General features: G+C 44.3%; 3 protein-coding genes across 7 annotated transcripts in view; 2 read left to right on the plus strand and 1 right to left on the minus strand.

Moving 5' to 3' along the window:
* Nucleotides 1-753: 753 nt before the first annotated feature.
* LOC130404488 (peroxiredoxin-like 2A) lies at nt 754-7541 on the plus strand. Of its 5 annotated transcripts, XM_056609251.1 has the most exons (7): nt 791-852; nt 2463-2691; nt 3130-3309; nt 3706-3797; nt 4883-5023; nt 6115-6279; nt 6401-7541. In XM_056609251.1, the coding sequence occupies exons 2-7, from the start codon at nt 2493-2495 to the stop codon at nt 6494-6496; spliced, it is 873 nt and encodes a 290-aa protein (XP_056465226.1). In that variant the 5' UTR covers nt 791-852; nt 2463-2492; the 3' UTR covers nt 6497-7541. The 5 variants fall into 5 exon arrangements, with proteins under 5 accessions (XP_056465228.1, XP_056465226.1, XP_056465229.1 ...); XM_056609253.1 differs by lacking the exon at nt 2463-2691 and having other exon boundaries at nt 754-852; nt 6401-7358; XM_056609254.1 differs by lacking the exon at nt 2463-2691 and having other exon boundaries at nt 804-852; nt 3253-3309; nt 6401-7342.
* Nucleotides 7530-16494, minus strand: LOC130404487 (sideroflexin-1-like). Its single transcript, XM_056609250.1, has 11 exons — nt 16384-16494; nt 15115-15288; nt 14271-14441; nt 13636-13734; nt 13193-13268; nt 13000-13085; nt 12495-12622; nt 12052-12101; nt 11430-11479; nt 11021-11068; nt 7530-10754 (listed from the first exon to the last, which is right to left on the minus strand). Exons 2-11 carry the CDS (start codon nt 15276-15278, stop codon nt 10658-10660), a joined length of 969 nt encoding a protein of 322 aa, XP_056465225.1. The 5' UTR covers nt 15279-15288; nt 16384-16494; the 3' UTR covers nt 7530-10657.
* A 2288-nt stretch (nt 16495-18782) lies between these two features.
* The window catches only part of LOC130404985 (PDZ domain-containing protein 7-like), a 15078-nt gene continuing 8860 nt past the window's right edge, over nt 18783-25000 (plus strand). The window contains exons 1-7 of the mRNA XM_056609938.1: nt 18783-18990; nt 19276-19415; nt 20411-20583; nt 20894-21073; nt 21637-21784; nt 22959-23019; nt 23417-23974. Of these exons, the coding sequence (XP_056465913.1) occupies nt 18783-18990; nt 19276-19415; nt 20411-20583; nt 20894-21073; nt 21637-21784; nt 22959-23019; nt 23417-23974 (1468 nt within the window). The remainder of the gene's footprint in view (nt 18991-19275; nt 19416-20410; nt 20584-20893; nt 21074-21636; nt 21785-22958; nt 23020-23416; nt 23975-25000) is intronic.

A 25000-nucleotide genomic window follows, 5' to 3' on the forward strand; every position in this document is an offset into this window, starting at 1 on the left:
TGAAGAGTAGTTTCCCAAACTGAGAGGGGACTGTTCTGATGGCTATACACACAAAGCCCAGTTAGGTTAGACTTCATCGAATATACATAACATAAACAGTTCAAAGTTATTGCATAAAGATATATCATCAACTGTCGAGAGTGTCAGGCAATTTTTTCTGTTTAAAAACACAAGTGAAATGTCTTTATATATCAGACACATCTTGCCATAAAATGAATGTCCTGTATAAAAAATATATGAAGTACAATACAAAAACAAACTAGATCTCACTTGATAGCCTTGTGAGTGTGCTACCAGCACAAGGGTATTCAATCCCCAGTGTCCTCACAAGTCTACCTAGAATCTGTGATTTAACTTATCTGATTAGCCGGAAGTGAATTTCATATTGAAAGGCCCTTATTTTGACCAGGCATACACTTTTTATCGATACATTACACTCAAAATTTATGGTCACTTATTTTTGAGGAGTCAAAAGGCAAAAAGGCAAATGTCAACTGAATGGTGAATCAAAGTTATATATTATTGACGATTTAAAATGGTTTTGATTAGAAATGGCAGAGCTATTGAATTCAACTTGGAGCGTCAAAAGACCTGTTGTTTGTGTGGATTATTTTCTTTCAGAGAATTTGAACATAACTGCTTGCAATTATTTCCATAGAGCAGCGTGGTACCTTTAATTAATACAAACAATGATTAAAGATTTGTTTATCTGGAGTCTTGGGTAATTTGATCCTGCCATTTAGCTCGATTACTTTCCCCTTAGAATAGATCGACTAGTACGCCTTCAGGAGAATTCTGTTTTGGCTAGCCTATGGTTTTGACTGACGGCATTTCTTCTCCCATTCGTGTTTTGTGAGTTGCTGCATTCATCTACAGCTGTAATCGTATGTAATACTGCACAAAAATGTAAAGAAATTTGTATTTATCTGGCTCTAAGATCATAACATGTAGCCGCGCTAACGTTATCGTATTTAGCACCTGTAAAGATTAAGCTGACCTGTGTGATGCTACCAGATACTGGCATAAGGTTTTATTTCATAACATTATAATCTGTTTAATGGCCGAGAAGGCACCCAGGATAATATGCCCTTGATTTTGTACAAGTGATTAGCATTGAATGTTACATTTAAGAAGAAAAAACATATCAAGGTCGCAGCTGAAGTAGGATGTTGGACTGTAGGCACATTCTGTCGTTCAGTCCAGGTACTAATTAACATTAGTCGTAAAATGTATCAATGAGGAAATTCGCTTAAATATATTTGACACTTTGAGCCACAATCAAATCCTTGAGCATGTTGCTGTGAACTAAAAGGTTTCCGTTTCAATTGGTCGATTCTTATCGTTGTTTATTCTTTACGCAAATAAGCGTGCTCCTGCGGCTGCAGTTTCAGTACCGCACCCCTGGAACCGCACTCATGGGACCCTCTTTTCTTTTCTTTTTTAAATCATTAACACTTTAGGTGTTGGCGAAGGCGAGTTAATTTTCATAGGATGGCGTTGACGTTTAGGTGAAGGTCTACATTAAAATTGCAAATTTTAGCCGGATAGCCGTTTACGGTTAGGTTAGAGGTGAGTTAAATTAAGGTATGGGCAAGGGTTCGTTTAGGTGTTTATAGATATGGTTAAGCGTGTTTCATCACGTTTTCGCGATTTAGTCTTGAGATACTAATGAGATTCCTTCGCCATCCAAGGAAACTCGTGTCCCGAAGCCAGTGTCACGAAATAATAGGTCCCTGAACTGCGGTCCTGAAACTGCAGCCCCTGGTATTGCAGTTACATACAAGTGTCTCCACGGACTGAACTTTGCCATAGTGTTGTAGAGGACTCTTCTTGAAGGGGGCTTAAACTCCATCATCAAACATCAAAAAACGCCGATTTGTTTTTGCAACACGGAGGCATCAGCAAGTTAGTAACCCGCTTACACATTTATATTGGTTAATTAATTAATTCGATTTTTTTTTTTTATTAGATTGCTGTTCATATGAACGTCTCTTATAGTTTCTGAGTTAATTCATTGAATTTGCTTCTTTATTAGTTGTGATATTTTATAGTGTAGCAATAGCCAATGCATGTGAATAATATCTGACTTTATAACTTGTATATTTGATTATATATGCAGATTTGTCTTCTATTGTCCAGTGTAAAGATAGATGGATACATATATTGATAAATATACATAGGGCACTGTATTTATCCCCAAAGGGTTATAGAATTATTGATGTTTGATACTTGCACAAACACAATCTATTGTCGAAAAGAACCTGGAACAGAAAAACAACTAATGGAATGTTAGGATTATATATCAACCAGAAATATGAAGGCAAACTTTATGTTTTTGGTCAAGGTTTCTTTCCTGATGGCTGGACCGGTCCAGCTGGTTTTCACTGTTTACTGACTTGTTTGTATGACTAAATTGTTGGCAGTTTTGTTAGAAATAGAATCGTATATATTTTTTTCCCCAGCCTTTCCAGAGCATTCCATAGACACTATCTATGGCGCTGGCCTTGTCTCGGTGCTCCGCCACCCTGAGAAGTAAACTATTGTTGCGCTACCCTGCCTTAACTATGAGAGGGACTCCTCCGATGAGCCAGTCCCCAGCCACAGCGGGGCCCTGCCTTGTCAGGGCCCACACTGCCCTCTTTCACCTCAGTAAAGCCACAGCCATCCCTGAACCAAACAAACCCACTTCAGGCAAGACGTTACCCTGTTTCTCTCTAGTGTAGTATAAGTTAAGCATGTCCCTGGCCTGCCTCCCCTAACGCAAAGCTCTTTCTGACTTTCTGTCTGAGTTTCCTGGGTCAATTTTTCTATTTTCTTTAAAAAAAAAGAAAGAAAATAATGTAGACTTCACCTTTACTCGTAATTGTTGAACTTGCAAATATAACAAGGGTGTGTCTTAACCATGACATCTCACCAAGATAGACAAAAGATTGCAAATACCTTTTACTCCGCCAGTTTCAATTCACAGAAACCTGCCTGGCCTCTTCCCATGTCATGGCAGGGGAATAAACGACAAGGAAATTAATAACAGGCATGAGTCACAGCCAGGGATGGCAGTTATCTATCATCATGTATATTTTCTATTGAACAAAATAATTTATTCCACTTATTATTTCCTTCCTTTCCCAGTGTTATCCTCGGGTCTGGAGGGAGAGCTGTTGGGGATGGGGGTGTGGTCTCTGGGTCTGGGGGCAGTCGGAGCAGCGATAGTGGGCATCTTCTTTGCAAACACTGACCTGTGTTTGTCTAAAGTTGCACAGGCATCGATGGACTACCTGGAGGATGCAGACCTGCAATCCACCACAGAAGGTTAGAGACATTTTTATAGCGCCACATCCAAATTGGACTTTGGTCGATGATCATATCCCGTTTCTCGAATTAATGCAAGATTAGATAGTGTGCAAATATCTGGAAAGAGTCCATTGTATGTGGCCTTTAAGGCACATCAGAAACAGTTTACTTGGCTGTTTGTACCTGTTTGCACATTCCTGACCTGAACACACGTGACCATAAGAATTCGTTTTTTTGTAGTTTGGTAGATTCCTGCACATTTCTAAAGATTGAACATATAACCCTGTCCGGGATGTTTTGCAAGTTCACAACATTCTGGAAAACGTAGCCATTGAACAGTAGACCAAATAATGATATCATGTGGAACCGAGCCTTAACATGGCCTTGTTGTCTTGGTCTGCTCTACCTCAACAGGTGGCGGGGTCATCAAGGCCAAGAGCCTGTGGGAGGCCAGCGGAGCTGTGGTCATGGCCGTCCGGCGGCCTGGGTGATTTCTGTGCAGAGAGGTGACTTAGGCTACTTAGTCAGGCTTAGCACCGAGTTCACACAGGCTGTGGCTAACCAACCATCACTATGTGTAATCTCAACATGTTACCGATGACGGCTGTCCTCCTATTACGTAGGAACATAAGGTAGTTACTAGTGGTACATTTAGTTTGGTGATGTTAATACCACATACATTTGAAAATATTTCTGCCAGACTTGAAGTCTTGAAGTTCTGTCACTGACAGAAACTTGGTATCTGGACCTTATTTGAAAATATTGTCCAAATACTCATTACTGCCCAACCTTATGGTATTATTATGATTTTGATTATCTTAAAAATGGCAGAGTTATGGCCGATTTTTATTCGAAATTACGATTTTGCAAATGAGCCACCATTATTCAACCAATCCCAATTCTGCTTCAGAGAACCCCAGAGGCGGGAGTTGCGTTGATAGCTAACAAAATGGTGCCACAGGGTCAATTTCAAATGACCACTGCTGCATGTGCTCACCAAGCTACTGTTTATAATCAGTCAATGGGGTCAATGGGGAAAAAAACGCTGACTTCAACCATTCCGAAGGCGAACAACTCAGCCTTGTCAATCATGGTACACATATAGAAACCGCATGTAAGCAGGCCTCCAAAAGTGACCTCTTTGGCGACACGGGCGCCATAACTCACAGCCAAACCAAAACGATCAGCCCAATAGTTTGAGCAACCGCAAGTCGGCTTCAAAGCAGCCCAGGGACTTGAGGCTTGGAGTGCTCACTCATTAGCCTCGGGGCCTAAGCATGTCAGCATGCTCACAGAATGTGGCGTGCGCGACAAGTTGGCGCAACCACTGGCATTTTCTTCGGAAATTGCCCATGCGGCGAGTCCTGTTAATCCTGTTGTATCTTTTCAACGAACTCCCACTTCCGGAGCAGTGGGTTAATTTTTCTCCGCCACACGTAGGCAGTGGATGGAATGCGGCGGTCTGACTCCTGACGGCTTGTGTGAACTCGTCTTGAACCTCAGCGGCTTACTCTTACATAACACCATCATTTCAAGCAGTGTCCCCGACTTATCGTCTTATCTCCTTCTTGTGTCGTCTATCTTCTCGCAGGAGGCCTCCGAGCTGTCCTCTCTGAAGCCTGAGCTGGAGAAGCTCGGGGTCCCTCTGGTGGCCGTGGTGAAGGAGGACATCGGCACGGAGCTGCAGGACTTTAGACCACACTTTGCGGGGGACATCTACATAGATGAGAAGGTACACTATGGTCCAATCCCATTTCTACCCCTTACCCCTCCCCCTTGTTTTGAAGGGGTAAGGTGAGGGGGTAAGGAATTGGATCTAAGGCCCAATCCCATTTCTACCCCTTACCCCTTCCCCTTACCCCTTCAAGACAAGGGGGAGGGGTAAGGGGAAGGGGTAAGGGGTAGAAATGGGATTGGGCCTATATCTACATAGATGAGAAGGTACACTATATCTACTTGGAGGAGAAGGTACACTATATCTAAATAGAGAAGGTACACTATATCTACATAGATGAGAAGGTACACTATATCTACATAGAGAAGGTACACTATATCTACATAGAGAAGGTACACTATATCTACATAGAGGAGAAGGTACACTATATCTACATAGAGCAGGTACACTATATCTACCTAGAGGAGAAGGTACACTATATCTACATAGAGAAGGTACACTATATCTACCTAGAGGAGAAGGTACATTATATCTAACTAGAGGAGAAGGTACACTATATCTACATAGGGAAGGTACACTATATCTACATAGAGAAGGTACACTATATCTACCTAGAGGAGAAGGTACACTATATCTACCTAGAGAAGGTACACTATATCTACATAGATGAGAAGGTACACTATATCTACATAGATGAGAAGGTACACTATATCTACATAGAGAAGGTACACTATATCTACATAGATGAGAAGGTACACTATATCTACTTAGAGGAGAAGGTACACTATATCTACATAGAGAAGGTACACTATATCTACATAGATGAGAAGGTACACTATATCTACATAGAGAAGGTACACTATATCTACATAGATGAGAAGGTACACTATATCTACTTAGAGGAGAAGGTACACTATATCTACATAGATGAGAAGGGGCACTCTATGTACTTAGATGAGAAGGTACATTATATCTATAACGTCATACTGTTCATCAAATGTATTTTCCAAAAATGAAAGGAATTTATGTGGGTGATACCTTGTCTGTTGAGAATGAATCAAGCAGTCAAAGCCTCTCCTATATTGTTTCTCAAAAATCGAAACAATGGCAAATATCAAGGGAACCTAATCACACCCTCCTCCCTGTAGAAACATTTCTACGGGCCGCTGCAGAGGAAGATGGGTGGTATGGGTTTCTTCCGGCTGGGGGTGTGGCAGAACTTCATGCGAGCCCGGAGAGGGGGTCACCAGGGCAACATGATCGGCGAGGGGTTCATCCTGGGAGGCGTGTTCGTCATTGGGCCCGGAGACCAGGTTGGCCAATCGAATTTAAAAGTTATTCCGGCATGACGCAAGTGCAATGTATTTTTTGTGGATTTAGTTATGGTGAACTGACGTGTGTGTGTGTGTGTGTGTGTGTGTGTGTGTGTTACAGGGGATTCTTCTAGAACACCGTGAGAAAGAGTTTGGGGACAAGGTTAACACTGCAGATGTTCTAGAAGCCGTGAAGAAGATCATTCCAGCCAAATAGATTTAAGTTAAATTTAATTAAGAGAAATTGCAGCGGGCAAGGATAATCTTTATTTAATTCCTGTGTAATTAATTTTTCTAAATGGCTCTTGAATTTTGTTCTGTTTTTGATTTAGATGTTTTCATTTTGCAATGGCAAGGAAAGCTGTTGACACCTGACAGCATTTTACCACACTGTGAATGCATCATGGAACCAAAAATGCATGTTTTAATTCCAACATATAATTGCATGTATTGTGACCTTAAAACCAGTGCAATATGGGATTCTAATGACAGCATATGTTGGATTACACTTGATACAGATCTTATGAGTTATTTTAATTATCATTCGCCCTGTGCTGGGTACCCAGGCTGCAGTCCACATGGCGGACGGTCTTGTCAGCCTGTGTGTGATAATGAAAACCTGACTCTAAACTCTTCAGGAGACGAGCGGGTTGGATGCTTCCACACACCGGCTCACTACCGTTGCCATGCCGACGAGGAGTTCTGGGTGCTGCAGACGGGTGATGCGTTATTTGCTGGGAGAGATGTTGTCTGCCTGTTTGGATGGCCTGTCAACCGCAATAAACTCTACACCTAGACTTACAATATTGCTTTTTAATTCATTTGTCTGAATTTTTTGTATTACACGCGTCAAGACATTGCAAGCACTTGAAACAAATGTACAGTACAAGGGACATTTTGCCTTGAGCAATACCTTCAACACAATATATAAAAAACAGATCCATCAACAATCTCTAAAAGATTTGTTTCTGTTGACTGAAGGTAGGTTGTTGTTGAATCAAGATATGCCCTTTTATTTGGGGTAGAGCTGGCTTCTAGGAGACAAGACTTGTTTTTCATAAGATAAAGCAACCTACTAAATCTAAAGGAATGTTTCCCTTGATTTTTTTTTTGTTGCAGATTCTGAAGCTTCTTGGAAAAACATATATCAAAGACCTTTGTATTGCTGTAGCATATTTGTTTAAGGTCAGGAAGAACTGCATGCCTAGCTTGACATCTCTAATCCAATTCGCAAATAAAAAAAGGAGTTTGCATATTCATCCACTTCAACCGATCTAAGACTAAGGCCTTTTATGAACCGCGATGCCCTAGTTGTTTATCAATGGTAAACTAAGCAGTTTCTGTATGTAAATGCAAAGCACACATAACTTCCTGAACTGAAATCCCTGCCTGCTTATCTCACTCTTATCAGTACTGGTTGTTAAAAGTATGCCGCTATAATTTCCGGAATTGTAACTCTTGAAAGTTTGTAGTATTTTCTATTATAACAAAATAATGTTTAAATCATACGATTTAGTAAATCTTTAGTTTCTAAAGACCTAAGGGTCTTTATCTATTCATAATTGATCTAGTTTGGGTTTTGCAACAAAATAGGGTAGGACCAACTCCTTATGAGACAGACACACGGCACACAAAGATATGAGCCCAGTTAGAACTTCCAGTTAAATATTTTATTCTGTTGCTCTTGGTAAATGCACATCAAGGAAGGAAACGGACACAGTACAAAGTCTGGAGGAAGAAACAAGTACTGTACTAATACTGACTGAAGAACGTAACTAACAGGAGTTTTTGTACATATTACGCCATGAAAACAAACATTTGTGGAGTGTACAACAAATATCTATGCATGAAAAATCATTCTGTGCAATGCTGGATAACTTGTGCAGTGACTGGAAACTTTCAGTGATATTGTTTAACTCTAAATTACTTTCATCAGACTTAAAATAGATTTAGTTCCTACCATATCTTTTCCTGAGGATTATCATTGTGGTTGGTAATTTTTCAAATATGACTTCGGAACAAACTATTTAGTATCAAAATAGTTACTGGGCAACCCCATTCTAGTGAACATAAGACATGCCTTGACATGAGAGAAGGTCCGTTATGATAAGCTCACGCTAAAACAAAGTCTCCATCTGAAATTCCTCAACTCTTACCAATTCAAACTGGTCTCATCTTTGGTAGTGGGTGCAATGGGTTACCATGGTATCCTCCTGAACGGCTGGAAGTATTTCAACTTGACTGCCACCAGTTTGTCCGTAATATTTCATTATACATAATGTCCATCGGACATCTAGGAAAATGTACAATCTCAGAAAATACTGTGGACTCAATTGCACCAAGGGGGAAAGTAATAAAAAGTTACTCGTTCCTCAACATATTGCTTGTGAGCGCTGGTATTAGTTAGCGTATATCCCGTTTAACATTGTCAAGCACAGTAATCATACAATACAATTTCCAATACATATTTCATAAAGCAGTCAACAATATAACCCCTCTAAAAAGCCACCTAAAAGCTTATACAGCAGCACAGCAAAGGTTATAGTGCAGTTTAACCCAAAGCATAAAGCAAAATCAGCAACGCCATAGCATAACACACACACACACACACACACACACATACACACACACACAAATGAATAAAGGGAAGAGTGTTGTTCTCCTTTAACACTGTCCTGAACTTCATGTATTTATAAGATGTTTGTCACGAGCAATTAAAACATACAGATGGGAGAATTAACAAGACATAACTAGGTAGATGACCCTGTTTGATAGCAACTTCAGTCCGGTTAGGTAGTACGCCCTACCATCTACTCAAACTCAAAAACATACACAAACATCCATAGATTTCAAGTGACAGGTGTGGATACATAGAGGTTAGAGGGTCACGATACATCAACTAATCTATCACTATAGTATCAGAATAAATGTTACCACTGTGACCATGTTTACTTATCAACGCAAGGTAACGCTAACAAAAGTAACTCAATATACATTTGAGTTACAGCAGAAGCAATTACACCTCACTCATTGTTCTGTTGTGCACACACACACACACACACACACACACACACACACACACACACACACACACACACACACACACACACACACACACACACACACACACACACACACACACACACACACACACACACACACACATATGCATTCTTGTAGCATCTGATTGTACTGATTTCTGATACATGTGTACTCTGCTGCCATCTGGGGGACAAATATGCAACTCATGGTGCATCGGGTTGAAGGGGCATTTCTGCCTTCAGTTCTAATCTGCATATAGTGTTTTACTCAAAGGTTGCCTTGTGATATCTATGGGGTGAGCTACAGCTTTAGCATTCAGATGGTACACTGTACATTCTGCCCAATCGGTTACAGTCATCAACAACAATCAAGTAGCTCGACCCTATTGTCGCACAATTCAGTGAACCTCATATCAACCAAAGGCCTTGAAGTGTGCCGGAGAGTTTGGCATCGTCGTGGCTACAGTACATAAACATTAACGCTGACATCTTGCTCCAACGTATGGGGCTACTATAATATTGAAGTTTAATATGCGCCTAGCACCTGTATAATGGAGTAAAATAGCGAAGGAGTAAGTACACTTCAGAGGAGTCATAAGTTGCTGGGGTTACTAGGCGTGGTCCATTTTGTGCTCATGAAATGTGTATTTTCCTTTTTCCCCAATTGTGATAAAAATGGTGAATGAGCGTCAAGCCAGTGCAAAAATATATGATTGGAAAGCTAAATAAAGCATTGATAAATGGCAAAGGGTTGCATAGTTATAGAAGGTAATAAACTGAAGCCAGTAAGAAACTACAACTCTGAATTGGACTTACTATGGTTCACTCAAATCACAAAATCAAAAAGCATTTACTAAAAACAGAGGGCGTGGAGCCATTAAACATTACTAACCTAACCCTAGAGAGGAGATAGCACATGATAGCACAGCACATAACAAAACCAAAAAGGAGTGTCGGTCAGCCTTGAGCGTATCAAGTGCCAAGGGAAGTGACGTGTCTCAAGGTCTTCCTGGTCATCCATCCGTTTTCTCTAACGGTTAAAACCCAGCACTCCTCTTCAAAACTCAACCGCCATCTCTACTGCGACCCTTTGCACTTTGGAGCACCCATACAAAATATAATAACAAACAATACAAGCACATAACATGGGAGACTGAAGCGGAACAATAAGCATGAACAGAGTTCCCCCTGCCTTTTGAATTGTTCCCTCAGAGTGTTGGATAGTAGTAGGCTCAGCCAATATGGATGTGTGCGTGCGTACTCGCTCGCTTGTGTATGTGTTTGCGTGCGTGTTTGTTTGTTTGTTTGTTTGCGTGAGTGTGTTTGTGTCTGTGGTCCTACAAGCCCTTGTTGAAGTACACAGTGGTGGTCTGGGGGCTGATTTCTCGTATCCTCTCTTGCAGTTCCGGCTCCAGACTGCTCACACTCATGGAGCTACAAGGACAGTGATAGAGGCAGTCGGTCAGAATGAGCCCAGTATCCCTATCTGACTTCAACGCCACATGACTTACACCATGTGACCCGAGTGATTAAAGCATTTCCAGCACAGAATATTTCAATGGAACTGCAGCACGAGTGCAAAATTAGATTATCTAGGAACTACTATTTGTATTCAAACACTCCATTATATGCCTTCTTTATTCCAACCATTCTGGTATTTAGTTTGCACTGTACATGCTGTGGGAGGGGCTGGTACATACCTCTTCTGGGGGAACAGGGCGCAGCACAGTGGAGTGGCAAACACCAAGCTGGAGAAGAGAAAGAACACCCAAAGTGAGGGGTCGTACGCACTGTAAGCCAGGAGGATGGTATACATTGATTGAGGAAATATCATAAGCACGGTTATTTTGGTCAATATTGAAATCACGATTATTGAATTTATTATTTTTTTAAGTTTGAAACATGATGCATTTTCTCAGCATTTCTCTCCAAAAAAAGCTTTGTAACTGAGAACTTTGAAATGTTTGAAAAAAAAATTAACTCGATTAAATTAGTTCGGAGTTTGACCTGAAAATCAAAATCACGATCAAACTTTGATTAATTGCACAGCCCTAGTGTACATCCCTCCCTCTTCCATTCTCGTTCAGAGGTGTGCGGCCCGCTACTTACCAGAAACCCACCAGCCCCACCTGGATCGGCGCGTTGAGCAATGGGTAACGCTGCAGGAGGGGACAGAAAAACAATGTTCAAAAATGTGTGGCGCAATGAATTAGTTTGACCAAGCATCCCTTGCTTAGGCTGAGGGAAGGACATGAATGTTAGCGTTATCCTGGTCTACCGCAATACAATTTATGTTCCTTTACTTCCTATGAGCTGTGTATGCCAGTTAAGAACGAGTGTGAAGCGTGAGTGTGAGTGTGAAGAACAAGATATGTTTTTTTTAACCAAGCTGTATCTGAAAACATTTAATGTAAAATGGGCCCCTCTCTCTCTATCGCGCCTTTAAACCTTGGTCAATGAAACGGGCATGGAGGTCCGCTCTTCCTCTCTCACAGAGAACAGGGATTTTAGGCACCCTCTTTAAGGCTTTCTGTCATCAGATTAGAACGATCTTATCCACTGCTCGCCTACACACCGGCCATACTCTGCATGGGGATCAGAGCGGGTCTGACTCGTTTAGCACACATTTCTGCACAACAGTTTAAGAAGTGATGGACAGTTGTGGAATGTGGCTTAAATGAGAGTTTGTTAGAGATGGCAAGAGATGACAGGCCCTGGGTCCCATGCTTACCCTCAGGAAAGCCTTCTTCTCAAGCGCATTCATTATGACGGGGGGAATAGCTGGGAAATGGAGAGAAAAAGGACACATCTTGAACAGTGGGAAAAATGGGTTTAGAACCAAAACAACTAGAACAATATTATAGTAATTGCCCTTACTATTTAGCCATTCAAGCACCTTAAACGTCTATCTTAATCTCACTGAGACTTACCCTTAAACATGAAAGTCAAAGTAAAAGATTGCAGGTAAGCTGCGTACATCCGGAATCAAACTCCGAACCGTCGGGCCAGGGGGGCGTGACACTAATACCTTCCTGCCCCACTACACACAAAGATAGACGGCTCCTGTGTTTTTCTACCCACCAATACAATTCTAACCTCTTAACCCATGATCCCGTTCGACTACCCAACCGATCCCAGGAGGGGACCACGTAAAGGGGAGGAGTCGGTCCTTACCCATGGCCGGCACCGCCATGCCGATACGGGACACGATGACCTGGAGGATGGCCTGCTTGGCGGCGCGAGGGGACTCCCCCAGACGGTTATCGTTCTCGTCGGTCACCGGGATGCCGTATTTCAGTTCCCTAGGAGGTGTCAATCACGTTAACATCTGGTCTGTCGAGGCAGCTTTTGTTTTGAACACAAGTGAGCTCGATCAAGTTCAAGTTATTTTATTAGTCAAATGCACAACATAACGGGCAAAGCTGGCATGTTGTGCATTCACTAATAGAATAACTTTAACTTTAACAAGCTCACTTGTGTTCCAAACAAAAGCGGCCTTGACAAACCAGACTTGAATAGACTTTTATGGCTACACAATTAACTATTGATTCATGCTGTGTCAACTGTCACCACTGACAAAGTTGTGTGCACCGGTACCTGCACCAATCCCACCTCAGGAAACGCCCTGATCAACGGGAGTTTGACGAGGGGGGGTGGGGGGGGGGGGGTTGGGACTCACCTCTGCCTCATGAAAGGGATGTTGATGCAGTTGGCGGCGGCGACGGCGACGAAGGGAACGAAGCGGCTCATGATGGGCGGCAGGCGCTGGGGGGAGACACATGATTAACATAACGCCTCACGTCGTCTGCGGTGGAGCCGCCTCAGTTTAGCGTGGTTGTTCCTGGTGTGAGGCGGAGGACCCCGTGCATTACCGCGGCCAGAGACTTGAAGCCCAGGGCGGTGACCACGGCTCCCGTCGTGGCGCAGACGTAGGCGGTGCCCAGCTGACTGAGAGAGAGGAGGAGGACGGACACACGTTGGCCACAACAACAACCACTTCCAGAGGCCCCGTCATTATTCAGTCTAAATAATAATGTGAATGAATACATCTCTAGGCATGGTGGGCCCCAGTGGGAGTCAAAGGCTGGCCTGTTTTTGATGGATCAATTTATGGCCATTTGGCTTGACGATTTGTGAATCTTAACTAGGGTTGTGGTTATTAATAATAAAATAAAGTAGTAAATTATTTCACAATAATCTTGATAAGAGGGGGGTTGGCCAGGTGGCAAGGATAATGAGGCGGTTGTTGGGTGGCGTTGCTGTAGTTCATACAGACTAACACGCTAATAGATGAATGATTTGGTAGAGGGATTACTTCACGGTCAGGGGGGCGTCTCCACTGCGGTTGGTGTAGTTGACCACTGCGTTGAAGGACTGGTTGACCCACTGCCAGAACACCACCGCTGGCGTAGTCCTGACCAATAAGAGCAAGGAACACATTCAGGAACACTGTTTGCACCATGTCGTGTGCTTTCAAATCTGTTGGTGTGTGTGCTTCGAATGCCAAGGGCACCACAGGACCGGATTTTGGCCTTGCAGAGGTTAGCGGCTGTCAATCAACTTTAAAGTATGTGACTTTCATTGACGCCAGCAATAGCAACTGGGTTGTCTTTGACCTCCCGCTCCAAACATGGATACCAGCAGGTGTTTCAGAAGTTCATGGTTAGCATGCAAGCTACATTTCATTACCACCATCTTATTAGAATTCAGTGATTGATGGTTATACAGTCCCTGAAGAGGAACGGTGTCCTTATGCCAAAAACAAAATCAGCAGATAGGGTTAAAAAACAATAAAGATCCTACACATCCTTTTTTAATTTACAAGAGCAAGATAAAAAGCATACCGGATAATTATAGTTAGCAGAATTGATAAAATACTAATATCAGTCTCATAAAGATTGGCAGTATTCAGAAATATGAGTCACAGACGGCAGATGAGTTCCCAGTTACCTGTAGAAGGTGAGCATGGATCCTGTGATGGACATGTTCATTGGCACCTGAGCCGACATCCGGCCAATCACAACCATCTTCTCCCCGGTGTCAGGGTGGAAGGCAGAGTCGTAGACATACTTGGCCTTCCAGAGAGAGTCCTCCGTCAGGCCCGGCTTCACGATCCCAGCTCTGGGAGGACCACAAAACCTCTGGTTAAAACACACAATCTAGTCCAGGATCTGGTTCATTATCAGAGGTAAGGCACCCAACTTTAGCCATATCACTGTTTTTACTAAATGTCCCAAAGATACTATTCAGAATGAGGCAGGGCTTTTGGAGCAATAGCTTCTAATTCTGTCTGCATTGGTTTTCCCTACAGATTGAACGTAAGGTGCGGCAAACAGATGCTACAACCTGCAGCCATAATTAACTTAAGTGCTCGTTAGTTTTTTGCTCGAGTCATTAGCAAAAGCAAGGTTATCCGGAAAAAAAACAATAAAAGCATTGTTTGTTTTATTTTCTAAATAATTTGCCTACAGCAGTTGGTTATCAAGAGGGGAGTTTGTTTTACAAACTTGACTTTCTGATGCAGATGCATCCAAAACACATTCCCTGTCCATTACCCTATGTGAACTCCACAAAAAAAGATCAGGAATAGGTTTAACTGATTCAGCCACCATATTGACAAGAAACCTCAACTGTCAAGTCTAAGCAAAGCATAAATCCTTACAGCATTAACACACACACACACACACACACACACACACACACACACACACACACACACACACACACACACACACACACACACACACACACACACACACACACACACACACACACACACACACACACACAGTACCTGTAGTTCTCCACAGTGACCCTGGCATCTTCCAGGGTCTCAGACGAGAGCAGGACGTTCCTGGGATCTGTGACCATGAAGAAGTGCTGGGCGCGGCCCATGAACGTACCCTGGTCCCATCTCGGCTCCTTGATGTTTATGTTTAGAGGCAGCTCTCCAGACATATTGGTTTATCTTTGGAGGACAGAGAAACACGCCCATCACTTTCATATCACAAAAGTTTACACAAGTACATGTTTGCATTTATTCCTTCACAAACACACTACTATATTACTCTGCCGTGACTTAAAATAACTACAGAAGCTCTAAAAATCCATTTTGAACAAAACACCAAAACACGCAAGTCCATCTGGGCACAGGGATTGATACACACTAAAGAAGGTGAAATGATGGAGGGGGTGAAATAATAATCCCACTCCTGTTAAACCCTGATCACATTGCAAGCCTCCTAGCTGTGAACAGGTTATAACGACTCCGAGTTGCAAAATGTGAACATGCTGTGAGTAACAGGTCAATGGATCATTTTTTAATCCTTGTTTCTTTTGGCAAAAATGACTACGTTTTTTGTAAGAAAGACTCCAAGCTTCTCTCCTTCTACTCAACATAAATTGCCACATTATGGCAAATAATCGGTTTAAATAAATATTTTTTTAATGGCGGCTAGTCCTAAAACACATTTCAAAAGCTAACGTTATGCTACTCAAACTTTAGTCAATAGCGCTACAATTTAACTGCGTCAGATTCTCGAGGGCAATTGTGGTTGCTCTTCGTGATGTTATAATTGTAAAAAAAAAAAAAAAGAGACGAAACACGCATACCATTACACGAGGTAACAGATGGACACGTTAAATCACGAAGAGCTGCAGGAGAAAAGTCCTTGCACGACACCAGCGGCCAATGACACATTTAACGTTACGGTCTCGGGAAACAACACGCCTAGTAGCTCTGAGCTAACCACAAGCTAGCAATATATGTATGGCTTCAACTATTTGTTACCTAGAACAAGCAATGCAAACCGTCACTAAACAGACGCGTCAATTCGTTTGAAAGACGGTGTTTCATATAACATAGTAGTTCGACCGTTATTACCAAGATAACACACAACTCCCATACTCACTGTTTGCTTACCAGCCTGACAGCTAGCTCTTTAGCACGCTAAGTAGTAATAGTTTTAGTTGGAAAGCACTGATGCGACCTCTAAGAGCCTAGGGAACGGATAACGTGAGTCAGTTTGTAAACGTTTGCCTGGCTTTGTTCATTAACACGTACCTCCTTTACAATGGACAATGTATGACCTCTCAATATCACGGCTCTGCCGGTGTAAATCCTCCCTGTATACACGCTGGGCGACGTCGTCTGTGGTTGTCATATGTTCCATTCGTTACGGTGTGGGATGCGCGAAGAAGATAAACAGTGCCTGATTGGTCGATCGTTGCTGGGTGAGGTCAATAAAAAGTGTCTGATTGGTCGACCATGGCTGGCCGAGGACGATAAACAGCACCTTATTGGTGCATTGCTCTTCAAAACGAAATGTCAGCAATAAATACAATATTATGTATTTTTGGGAAATATATAGACGTTATCTGTTTATTTCGGACTCGTATTCATTCGAGTTAATAAGTTAGTATTAATTGCACTAAAAATAAGCAGGGTGTGTAGATTAATCATATTCGGTAACATCTCCAGTTTAGATTACATCCACCAGAGAGCGACAGAACACCGACTTAAACAGCAGTAGAACAGAACCAGTATCAGAATATTCATCATTTTATTTTGCCAAGTGTATTTGCACAAAAAAATTAAAGACTCCTTGAGGTTGATGCATAAAAGACAAAGCAATATGATACACGCAAAAGTATTGAGAATATATTCAATAAGAAAAATCAAGTAAGAAATATGATGCAACAATACAACTTAAGTTATTGAGAACTATAAATTGTGTAGGCCTGGTCTGTGAAAGGCTAAGAGGAAGTGACAGGGCGAAATAGAAGAGAAGTAGCAGAAATGGTCGTAGTGACCCTTTATCACACGCATCGACTAATATCTTAACCTAATTTCCTACTTACACTTCATACCCCCCTAGCGCATATAGTTTTGAATATCTAAACTGAATGTTCTCTGTGTTAGTAGAGCCATAGTTTATTAAAGTTAAACAACGTTCTTGTTTTTATTTCTTAATTAGATCGCTTGCCTCTAAGCCAAGCGTCGACCCTTCCAGATAACACATGAGTTGGCCTGCATCCATTCTCGCTATCCAATCATAGGGCAGTAAGGCGGGTGTGCAGTTCTATCGAGAGCAAGGTAGCCTACATCGCCACTTAATGATCTCGGATAAGGCTATGATCCTACACGTTTGATATGTGAATATAGCCAACACATGTTTCTATATGGAAAGTTATCTGACCGCTGATTCTACTCCAGTCAGATAACTCTGGAACTCTGACACCCAACTTGACAAACATCAAGGTGAGCCGAGTGAGTGAAAACATTCGTTACGTTTTGGGGGTTTCCCCTTTCGGTTTCATCATCAGACATGATTCACCTCGTTCCATTATCTTGTCACGTAAATTATTTCCGTTAAGCGTCGAAATAAGGTCATAACAAACGTTAGCGTTTCATTGGGCGCTGTCCGAGGTGCTGATTACAGGTGCAGTTAAATTCCAAGAAACAGGGTAAGCCTAATACACAGGCCTATTTTTTTTGTAAACAATCACAAACAAAGTATTGGCCTGCTCTGTGTTATTCCAGTGTTGTAAAACGGATAGTGGTATATTTACCTGTTACCAGGTGATTGCCCTTGACTCGAACTACTGACGCTGTAGGCTGTAGCCTCGTATCACTATACTGTAGCCTCCCAAAGGCTATCAGTTACATTACACATGACGACGCATGTGTCCCTTGGGGAAGCACCGTGCACTCTTGGTCGCCCTTCATACCGTCAACCAGCCAGCATGTAGATAAGTGAGAATCAGACACCATGGATGTAGTCCTACAGATGGATCACAGGAACCGATACGCCCGTATGCCTCACCGCTTTGTATGGCTTTGGAAGCCTCTAGAAGAAGTATAGGGATTGTATATATTTTTTTTAATGACTATATCTTTTCCTTGGCATTTTTCATCCTGGAATCCTCATCCTGGTGAGATCAAAAGTCAAATCTTCAGCCATGGACTACTTTTCTTTTTGGTTTGTTTATCTTTTAAAGAAGAATTCTGTTGAGGTCTACTTCTTGCACCGGGGATGATACAATCACACTATACTCGTTGCCCCAGTCCAGTGTCGTGTGCGTGTGGGGAGGCTATACCTATAACATACTGTACCTCACCGCAAGCAACCAATTACTGGAGGTTTCATCTTTCTCCCATCGGAACACCACCACCACCACCTCCGCTACCGGTCGCCACAGCAATACCACCATCACCGCCTTAACCATCACCGTTCCTAATCCACCACCGCTGTCAAAAGACCAAGACCACCACCGCCATCATCATCATCATCATCATCATCATCATCATCACCACCAATAACAGGACTCCATCACCGATACCACCACCACCACCGCCCACGCGCACCCCCCAAGGCGCCAGCTCCCAGACCCAGCGAGCGTAGCCCCTTACCGAAGCCCCTGCGCCTGGATGAGTAAGGGACGGGGAGGCAGGCTCTCGTCATGGCTCACTCGGCTCCCCCCTACGGCCGGAGTGGGATGGCGGCTGGAGGGGACCAGCCCCACCCCCTCAACGGGTGGGGCGGCGGCCAGCCAGGGGGGTCCCACACCGCCACGCGCTACATGCAGAAGAAGAAGCAGCGGCGGCGGCGGCGGCACGGGTCCTCCTCGCCCATGGGGCGGGTCATACTCATCCACACCCCGGTGGACGGTAGGGGACGCACCGAGCCTCAGCACGCTGTTTACATCCATTATAATGCATCAACCATATCAATATCAACGGGAATACTAACCCCATAAATCATACCACCATGGAGAATAATATGAACACTAATAAGAACGGTTTGGACTTTCTAGCACCTTGATAAAAACCAAAGCATTTTATGGACAAACAAAGAGCAAAGGCCTGGCTTTATACTTTTGGAATATCGTTTGTGTGTATCATGGCTTTGTATGCAATGTGTGTGTGTTTGGGTGTGTGTGTGTTTGTGTGTAGGTGGGGAAGACAGTGAGGACATCCACACAGTGACGGTGGATAAGAGTCCAGATGGCCGTCTGGGCTTCAGCGTCCGTGGGGGGTCCGAACACGGGCTGGGGATATTCGTCAGCAAAGTGGAGGACGACAGCTCTGCAGGTGTGCAGACTTCTCCTCCTCTGTGTCTGTCTCTCATATTCTCTTTCTCCCATTCTCTCTGTCCCTTTCTCTCTCTTTCTCTCTCTCTCTCCGTCTGTCTCTCTCTCCGTCTGTCTGTCTCTCTCTCTCTCTCTCTCTCTCTCTCTCTCTCTCTCTCTCTCTCTCTCTCTCTCTCTCTCTCTCTCTCTCTCTCTCCCTCTCTCTCTCTCTCGCACCCTCTGTCTCCAACTGACTTCCTTGAGTTATCTCCCTGTCACTCTGTTTCCCTCTCTCTCTCCCTCTCTCTCTCTCTCTCTCTCTCTCTCTCTCTCTCTTTCTCTCTCGCTCTCGCTCTCTCTCGCTCTCCCACTGTCTCCATCTGTCTTCCTTTAGTTATCTCCCTGTCAATCTATGTCTCTCTCTCTCTCTCTCTCTCTCTCTCTCTCTCTCTCTCTCTCTCTCTCTCTCTCTCTCTCTCTCTCTCTCTCTCTCTCTCTCTCTCTCTCTCTCTCTTTCTCTTTCTCTGCCTCTGTCTCCATCTGTTTCCCTCTAGATATCCTCTGCCACTCTGTGTGTCCCTCTGTCTCACTTTTCCCCTCTGTATTTGTCTCTTTGTCAGTCTGTATTTCCCTCTGCCTGTCTGTCCTTCCCTCCCTCCCTAAATTTGATCAGATTTTATTATCATATTGAACTATCCTGTCTTCTAAAGTGTCGAATCAATGCCAAAGTTAAACCAACCCCTCTGTATCGATACGTCTGCTTTAGGGCTGAGGCTGGGGGTGCAGGACAGCCTAGTTGTGGTTAGGTTCTCCCACTCCCAGCCTGACTTATTGAGAAATATGGCTCACTCCAATACCTGCTGCTAAAAATGACGGTGTGCAAAAGAAAAATCAGAAAAGATGTACATAGTTCACGGTTATATGGCGACGAAGAGATAAATGGCATGATGGTAAATACACCTTAATATGAAACCGAAATGTTAGACAGTGAAGCTTGTGGTGTTGTGCGGTGTGCAGAGCAGGCTGGGCTGTGTGTGGGGGACAAGCTGGTGGAGGTGAACGGGGTGAGCCTGGAGAGCATCACCATGAGCAGTGCTGTGAAGGTGCTGACCGGGAACCACAGGCTGAGGACGGTGGTCCGCAGGGTGGGCAAGGTGCCCGGCATCCGCTACTCCAAGGAGAAGACCACCTGGTGAGACCTGAGGGAGGGAGGAAACCTGGATGCATATTCATGGCCATTGATAGTGTATTAGGGGGGTTCGACTTCCAGCCGAAAGGTTCTTGGTTTGAACCCCCATTTCTGCAATCTGCCATCTATATGAAGACGCCTACTGGCGCATTAATGACGTTTCCATATACAATTTTGCACTATAAATCATGTCAAAGTGTGGCATACGAATGGCGTGTCGGCGAGGTTGTAGTACATGTGGTCCTTTAGCGTGTTGATATGTGTGTGTGTGTGTTTGTGTGTGTGGTGTATGTGTGTATGTGTGCGTGCGCAGGGTGGACCTGATCCACAGGAGAATGGTGGTGGAGGAGAGTGGGCGCACGCCCTCCGATACCAGCTCCAACTGCTCTGCGCTGCGCAGGATCATCCACCTGTACACCACCTCTGACGACTACTGCCTGGGCTTCAACATCAGAGGGGGCAAGGAGTTCGGCCTGGGCATCTACGTGTCAAAGTAGGAACCAGAGCCTGTCTGATTCATGTCATCTTACGTTCGTTGTCACGGCGGTGGTTCCATGCAGCAGAATGAAAATGTTGGCGAGACATGCTGAATGTGCAGACGCGTTGGTCTTAAGTATGACTCCAGACTGTTTCATTTCCATAGCCCTGAATCAGTACAGTCTATGAACGCTTTATAGGCCACATTATACGACATCCCCAGACCCTAAACCCCTCTGAAGGGCATGGGATATTCCCCAGGAAGACAGAAGCGGGTTCCCTCCTTACAGGGATGAAGGAGTGCCACAGGGGCTTAATGAGCAGACAGTGGTAGCAAAAAGTGAAGCGGAATCAGTGATGGTAGATTAGTAGTGCGTTAGGAATGTAACTGCAAGCTAGTCTGTTACATTACATTAAGAGAGTTATCACATTTTCTTAAATGCTTAATCATTGCCAGCTGTCCACTCTAGTCCATGAGGTGGCGTAGTAGTAGAATTGTTCTAAATAAGTTTTGCCAAAGCTGTGGATATTCAAATGAACCTCTTACTGACTTCCTTACTGACTGCATGTTTCATCAAGACTGGACCCCGGGGGCCTGGCCGAGCTGCATGGCATCAAGATGGGTGACCAGATCCTCGCAGCCAATGGGGTGAGCTTTGAAGACATCACCCATAGCAACGCGGTGGAGGTGTTGAAGAGCCACACCCATGTGATGCTGACCATCAGGGTACGTACACCTCAGACCTTTCCATAGGTATAATGAACGATAATGACTTCATTGCCGAGTCTCTTTAAGTGCCCTGACACATAATGAATGCCCCGGCATGTTAAACAACACAGAGGCTCTTTGAATTGAGGGTGCCTAGAAAAAAACAGACAGTTGGCTACCTTCCCATGAATTTCTAATGTGTGTGTGTGTGTGTGTGTGTGTGTGTGTGTGTGTGTGTGTGTGTGTGTGTGTGTGTGTGTGTGTGTGTGTGTGTGTGTGTGTGTGTGTGTGTGTGTGTGTGTGTGTGTTTATGTGTGTGTGTGTGTGTGTGTGTGTGTGTGTGTGTGTGTGTGTGTGTGTGTGTGTGTGTGTGTGTGTGTGTGTGTGTGTGTGTGTGTGTGTGTGTGTGTGTGTGCATATGTATGCAGTGTTACACCACATATCCCCTTGAGACATAGCAATTGTGTCTGTTTGTGTGTGTATTTGTGTGTGTGTGTGTGTGTGTGTGTGTGTGTGTGTGTGTGTGTGTGTGTGTGTGTGTGTGTGTGTGTGTGTGTGTGTGTGTGTGTGTGTGTGTGTGTGTGTGTGTTTCTGTGTGTGTGTGTGTGTCTGCATATGTGTGGTTGTGTGGGTGAGTGCGTGCATGCACAAAGTCTTAGGTCTGGCATTCCTGTGTGCTCATTTTACTCCTCTGATCTCAGGTTCCATGTGTGAAAAACATCCAGGGACAGCGTTCATTATTCAGCGGCAGCCAGGGATCAGGTTTTATTCAGTAGAAAGCATATTTTATGCCCCCCTTATTCTTACATATGAAGCCATTGTGTTTAAAAATCACATTCAGGACCTTAAGGGGTTTGGTCACCCAACACCTCCGTACCTGCTGTGCTGAAGCATTGGAAGGAGACTTGGAGGGAGTCTGGAGTATCAGCTCTTTGATGCTACATTAAGTGTCTTTGTGTAAGGGTCAGCCAAGGTCATCCAGCCAACATCACTCTTCTTCTGTGCCAAATGTTGTTACAGTTGGAGTAGCCTTTGAAAATGTAAATTCATATTTGGTACTGAAACCATACCACCTTCTTATTCAGGGTCTAAGCAAAGCTCCCTTTATAGGATATTCAGGACAGAATTATTTCAAAATGATTAAGAAATATTTCAATATTTTAACAAAATTATATTTATATTGTTTCAACAGGAGGCTGGAAGGTACCCAGCCTACAAAGAGATGGTGGCCGAATACAGTTGGCTGAACAAATGTATGGTCTATGTCTGATTAACATTAAACATACATATATATATATACAAATATACAGCTGATGTAGTCTGAACCACATATTAAAAAGAAAAGCTCCAGTCTTGACATTACATTTTGCCAATAGGTTTTCAAGTGCCATGTCTGTTTTTGAATGTTGGAGTTGGATGAAGATTGAGTCTTCACAGAACTAGATAAAAATAAATCGAGATTGGAAGAAAGTACATTTTTGCATCAGGAACCCCTTTTGGTTCGACCTTAATCTCAACCGCTTTGTAATGGTCATTCAATCGAACATTTACAGTGGGATTAATGGCTCAGTTTAACACTACATTTAGTTTTTACTCTAACACTTATCTCCTTCCTTCCCTCTGTGTTTCCGCTCCCCCCCCCCCCCCCAGTGTCCAACGGGGTCCCGGCGCCCTCCTCCCAGGGGTCCGACTCCTTCTCCTCGGCCTCTTCCCTGTCGTCGGGCACCCCGGTCAGCTCCCTCAGCGGCCTCTCCCAGGTCCTCTTCCCGCCGCCGTTCGGCTCCGACATGGTGGACGTGGCCATCTCCATGGAGGACCGCCCCCGGACCCCCCGGACCCCCCGCACCACCGAGTCCTCCATGCAGACCGACCCGCAGGCCCCGCCCCCCCACAGCCGGCCGCCCTCCCCCTACGGCTCACAGCCGGGGGGCGGGTGGGTCGCCACGGAGACCAGCCGCACGGTGGGGGCCACGGTGCTGCTGAGGGACACGCTGGTCCACGGGAAGGGGGAGAGGCCCCGGGACGGGAGCGTGGGCCCCCCGCCGGGGCGAGGGGACGGGGGCAGACGGGCGAGGTCCAGGACGCTGTCTTCAGGGGAGCAGGAAGGGGAGATGGAAAGTACTAGTTCAGCCAAGACGGCGGTGCTGATGGCGCTGAGCCGGCCGCGGAAGCCAATCAGCCGCTCCCAGAGTCACGTCACGGAGAAGGGTGGGTCCGGACGCCATTTTGACATTGGGAAAATCACGAGAACTTTTCCAAAAGTCTGCGTTATTTCTAAGTTTGGGTTTTAAGTATCAGGTATTTAGGTTAAACACGGTTTAGGTAAGAAAAGGTTTCGGTTAAACCTTGGATGCAAGCAAGAATTCAAATAGATGGATAAGTCAGATAGCATATAGCAATCAATTAGAATCCTAGCATTTCCTTTGAGACCCCTGGCAGAGGTCGAAGATGAGAATCAAATCCCACCTAATCCAGAATCACAGTATGATGGTTAGTTAGCCTCTCCTGTCTGGAGCTGATTCAGTCGCTCCAGTCGGTCCATTCTCTCGGTAATACGATATGCCTTCATAACCTCAAAAGATCCTGCTTAGAATTAACGGTCGTCTATTGACCAGCAAGTGACCTTAGAGTTACCTCTCTCTCGCTCGCTCTCTCTCTCTCGCTCTCTCTCTCTCTCTCTCTCTCTCTCTCTCTCTCTCTCTCTCTCTCTCTCTCTCTCAATCTCTCCTGCACCATCTCTCTGTATTTCTCTCCCTCACCCTCTCCCCTGTTGCCTCACTCTCCCTATCTCTCTCTTTCCCTGTCTCCTGTAACCTCTTTCTCTCCCTCACCCTCACCCCCTCTCTCTCTCTGCCCTCACTCTCTCCGGAGAAGTTAACGACAACACTACATTCAGTTAACTGAATTAAGCTCCGCTCCATATTCATCAAAGAACCCCAGAGTTCACAAAGCGCAGTGATGGATGGTTTCCCTTCCAAACTCCATTCCCCCGTAACCACTGTGGGGACGATTTAAACCGCAACGGACAGGATTCCATCCCGTCCCCTATCAAGTCCTCTAAGTTATGAGCTGTTGCTCATGCAATTTATCGTCTCTGCGGGCCCCAGAAAGTGGCAGAGCCCCAGGCGTGTGGCCCCGAAGGTTGATTGGCTGTTTGTTATATAGGCCCCCGGGCACTTCCACTCCCAACAACTGCTGTGCCCTTTAATACATCACAGTGTGTTCAGGCAGCGG

Source organism: Gadus chalcogrammus, chromosome 15 (assembly GCF_026213295.1).
Source record: "Gadus chalcogrammus isolate NIFS_2021 chromosome 15, NIFS_Gcha_1.0, whole genome shotgun sequence".
NCBI lineage: Eukaryota > Metazoa > Chordata > Actinopteri > Gadiformes > Gadidae > Gadus > Gadus chalcogrammus.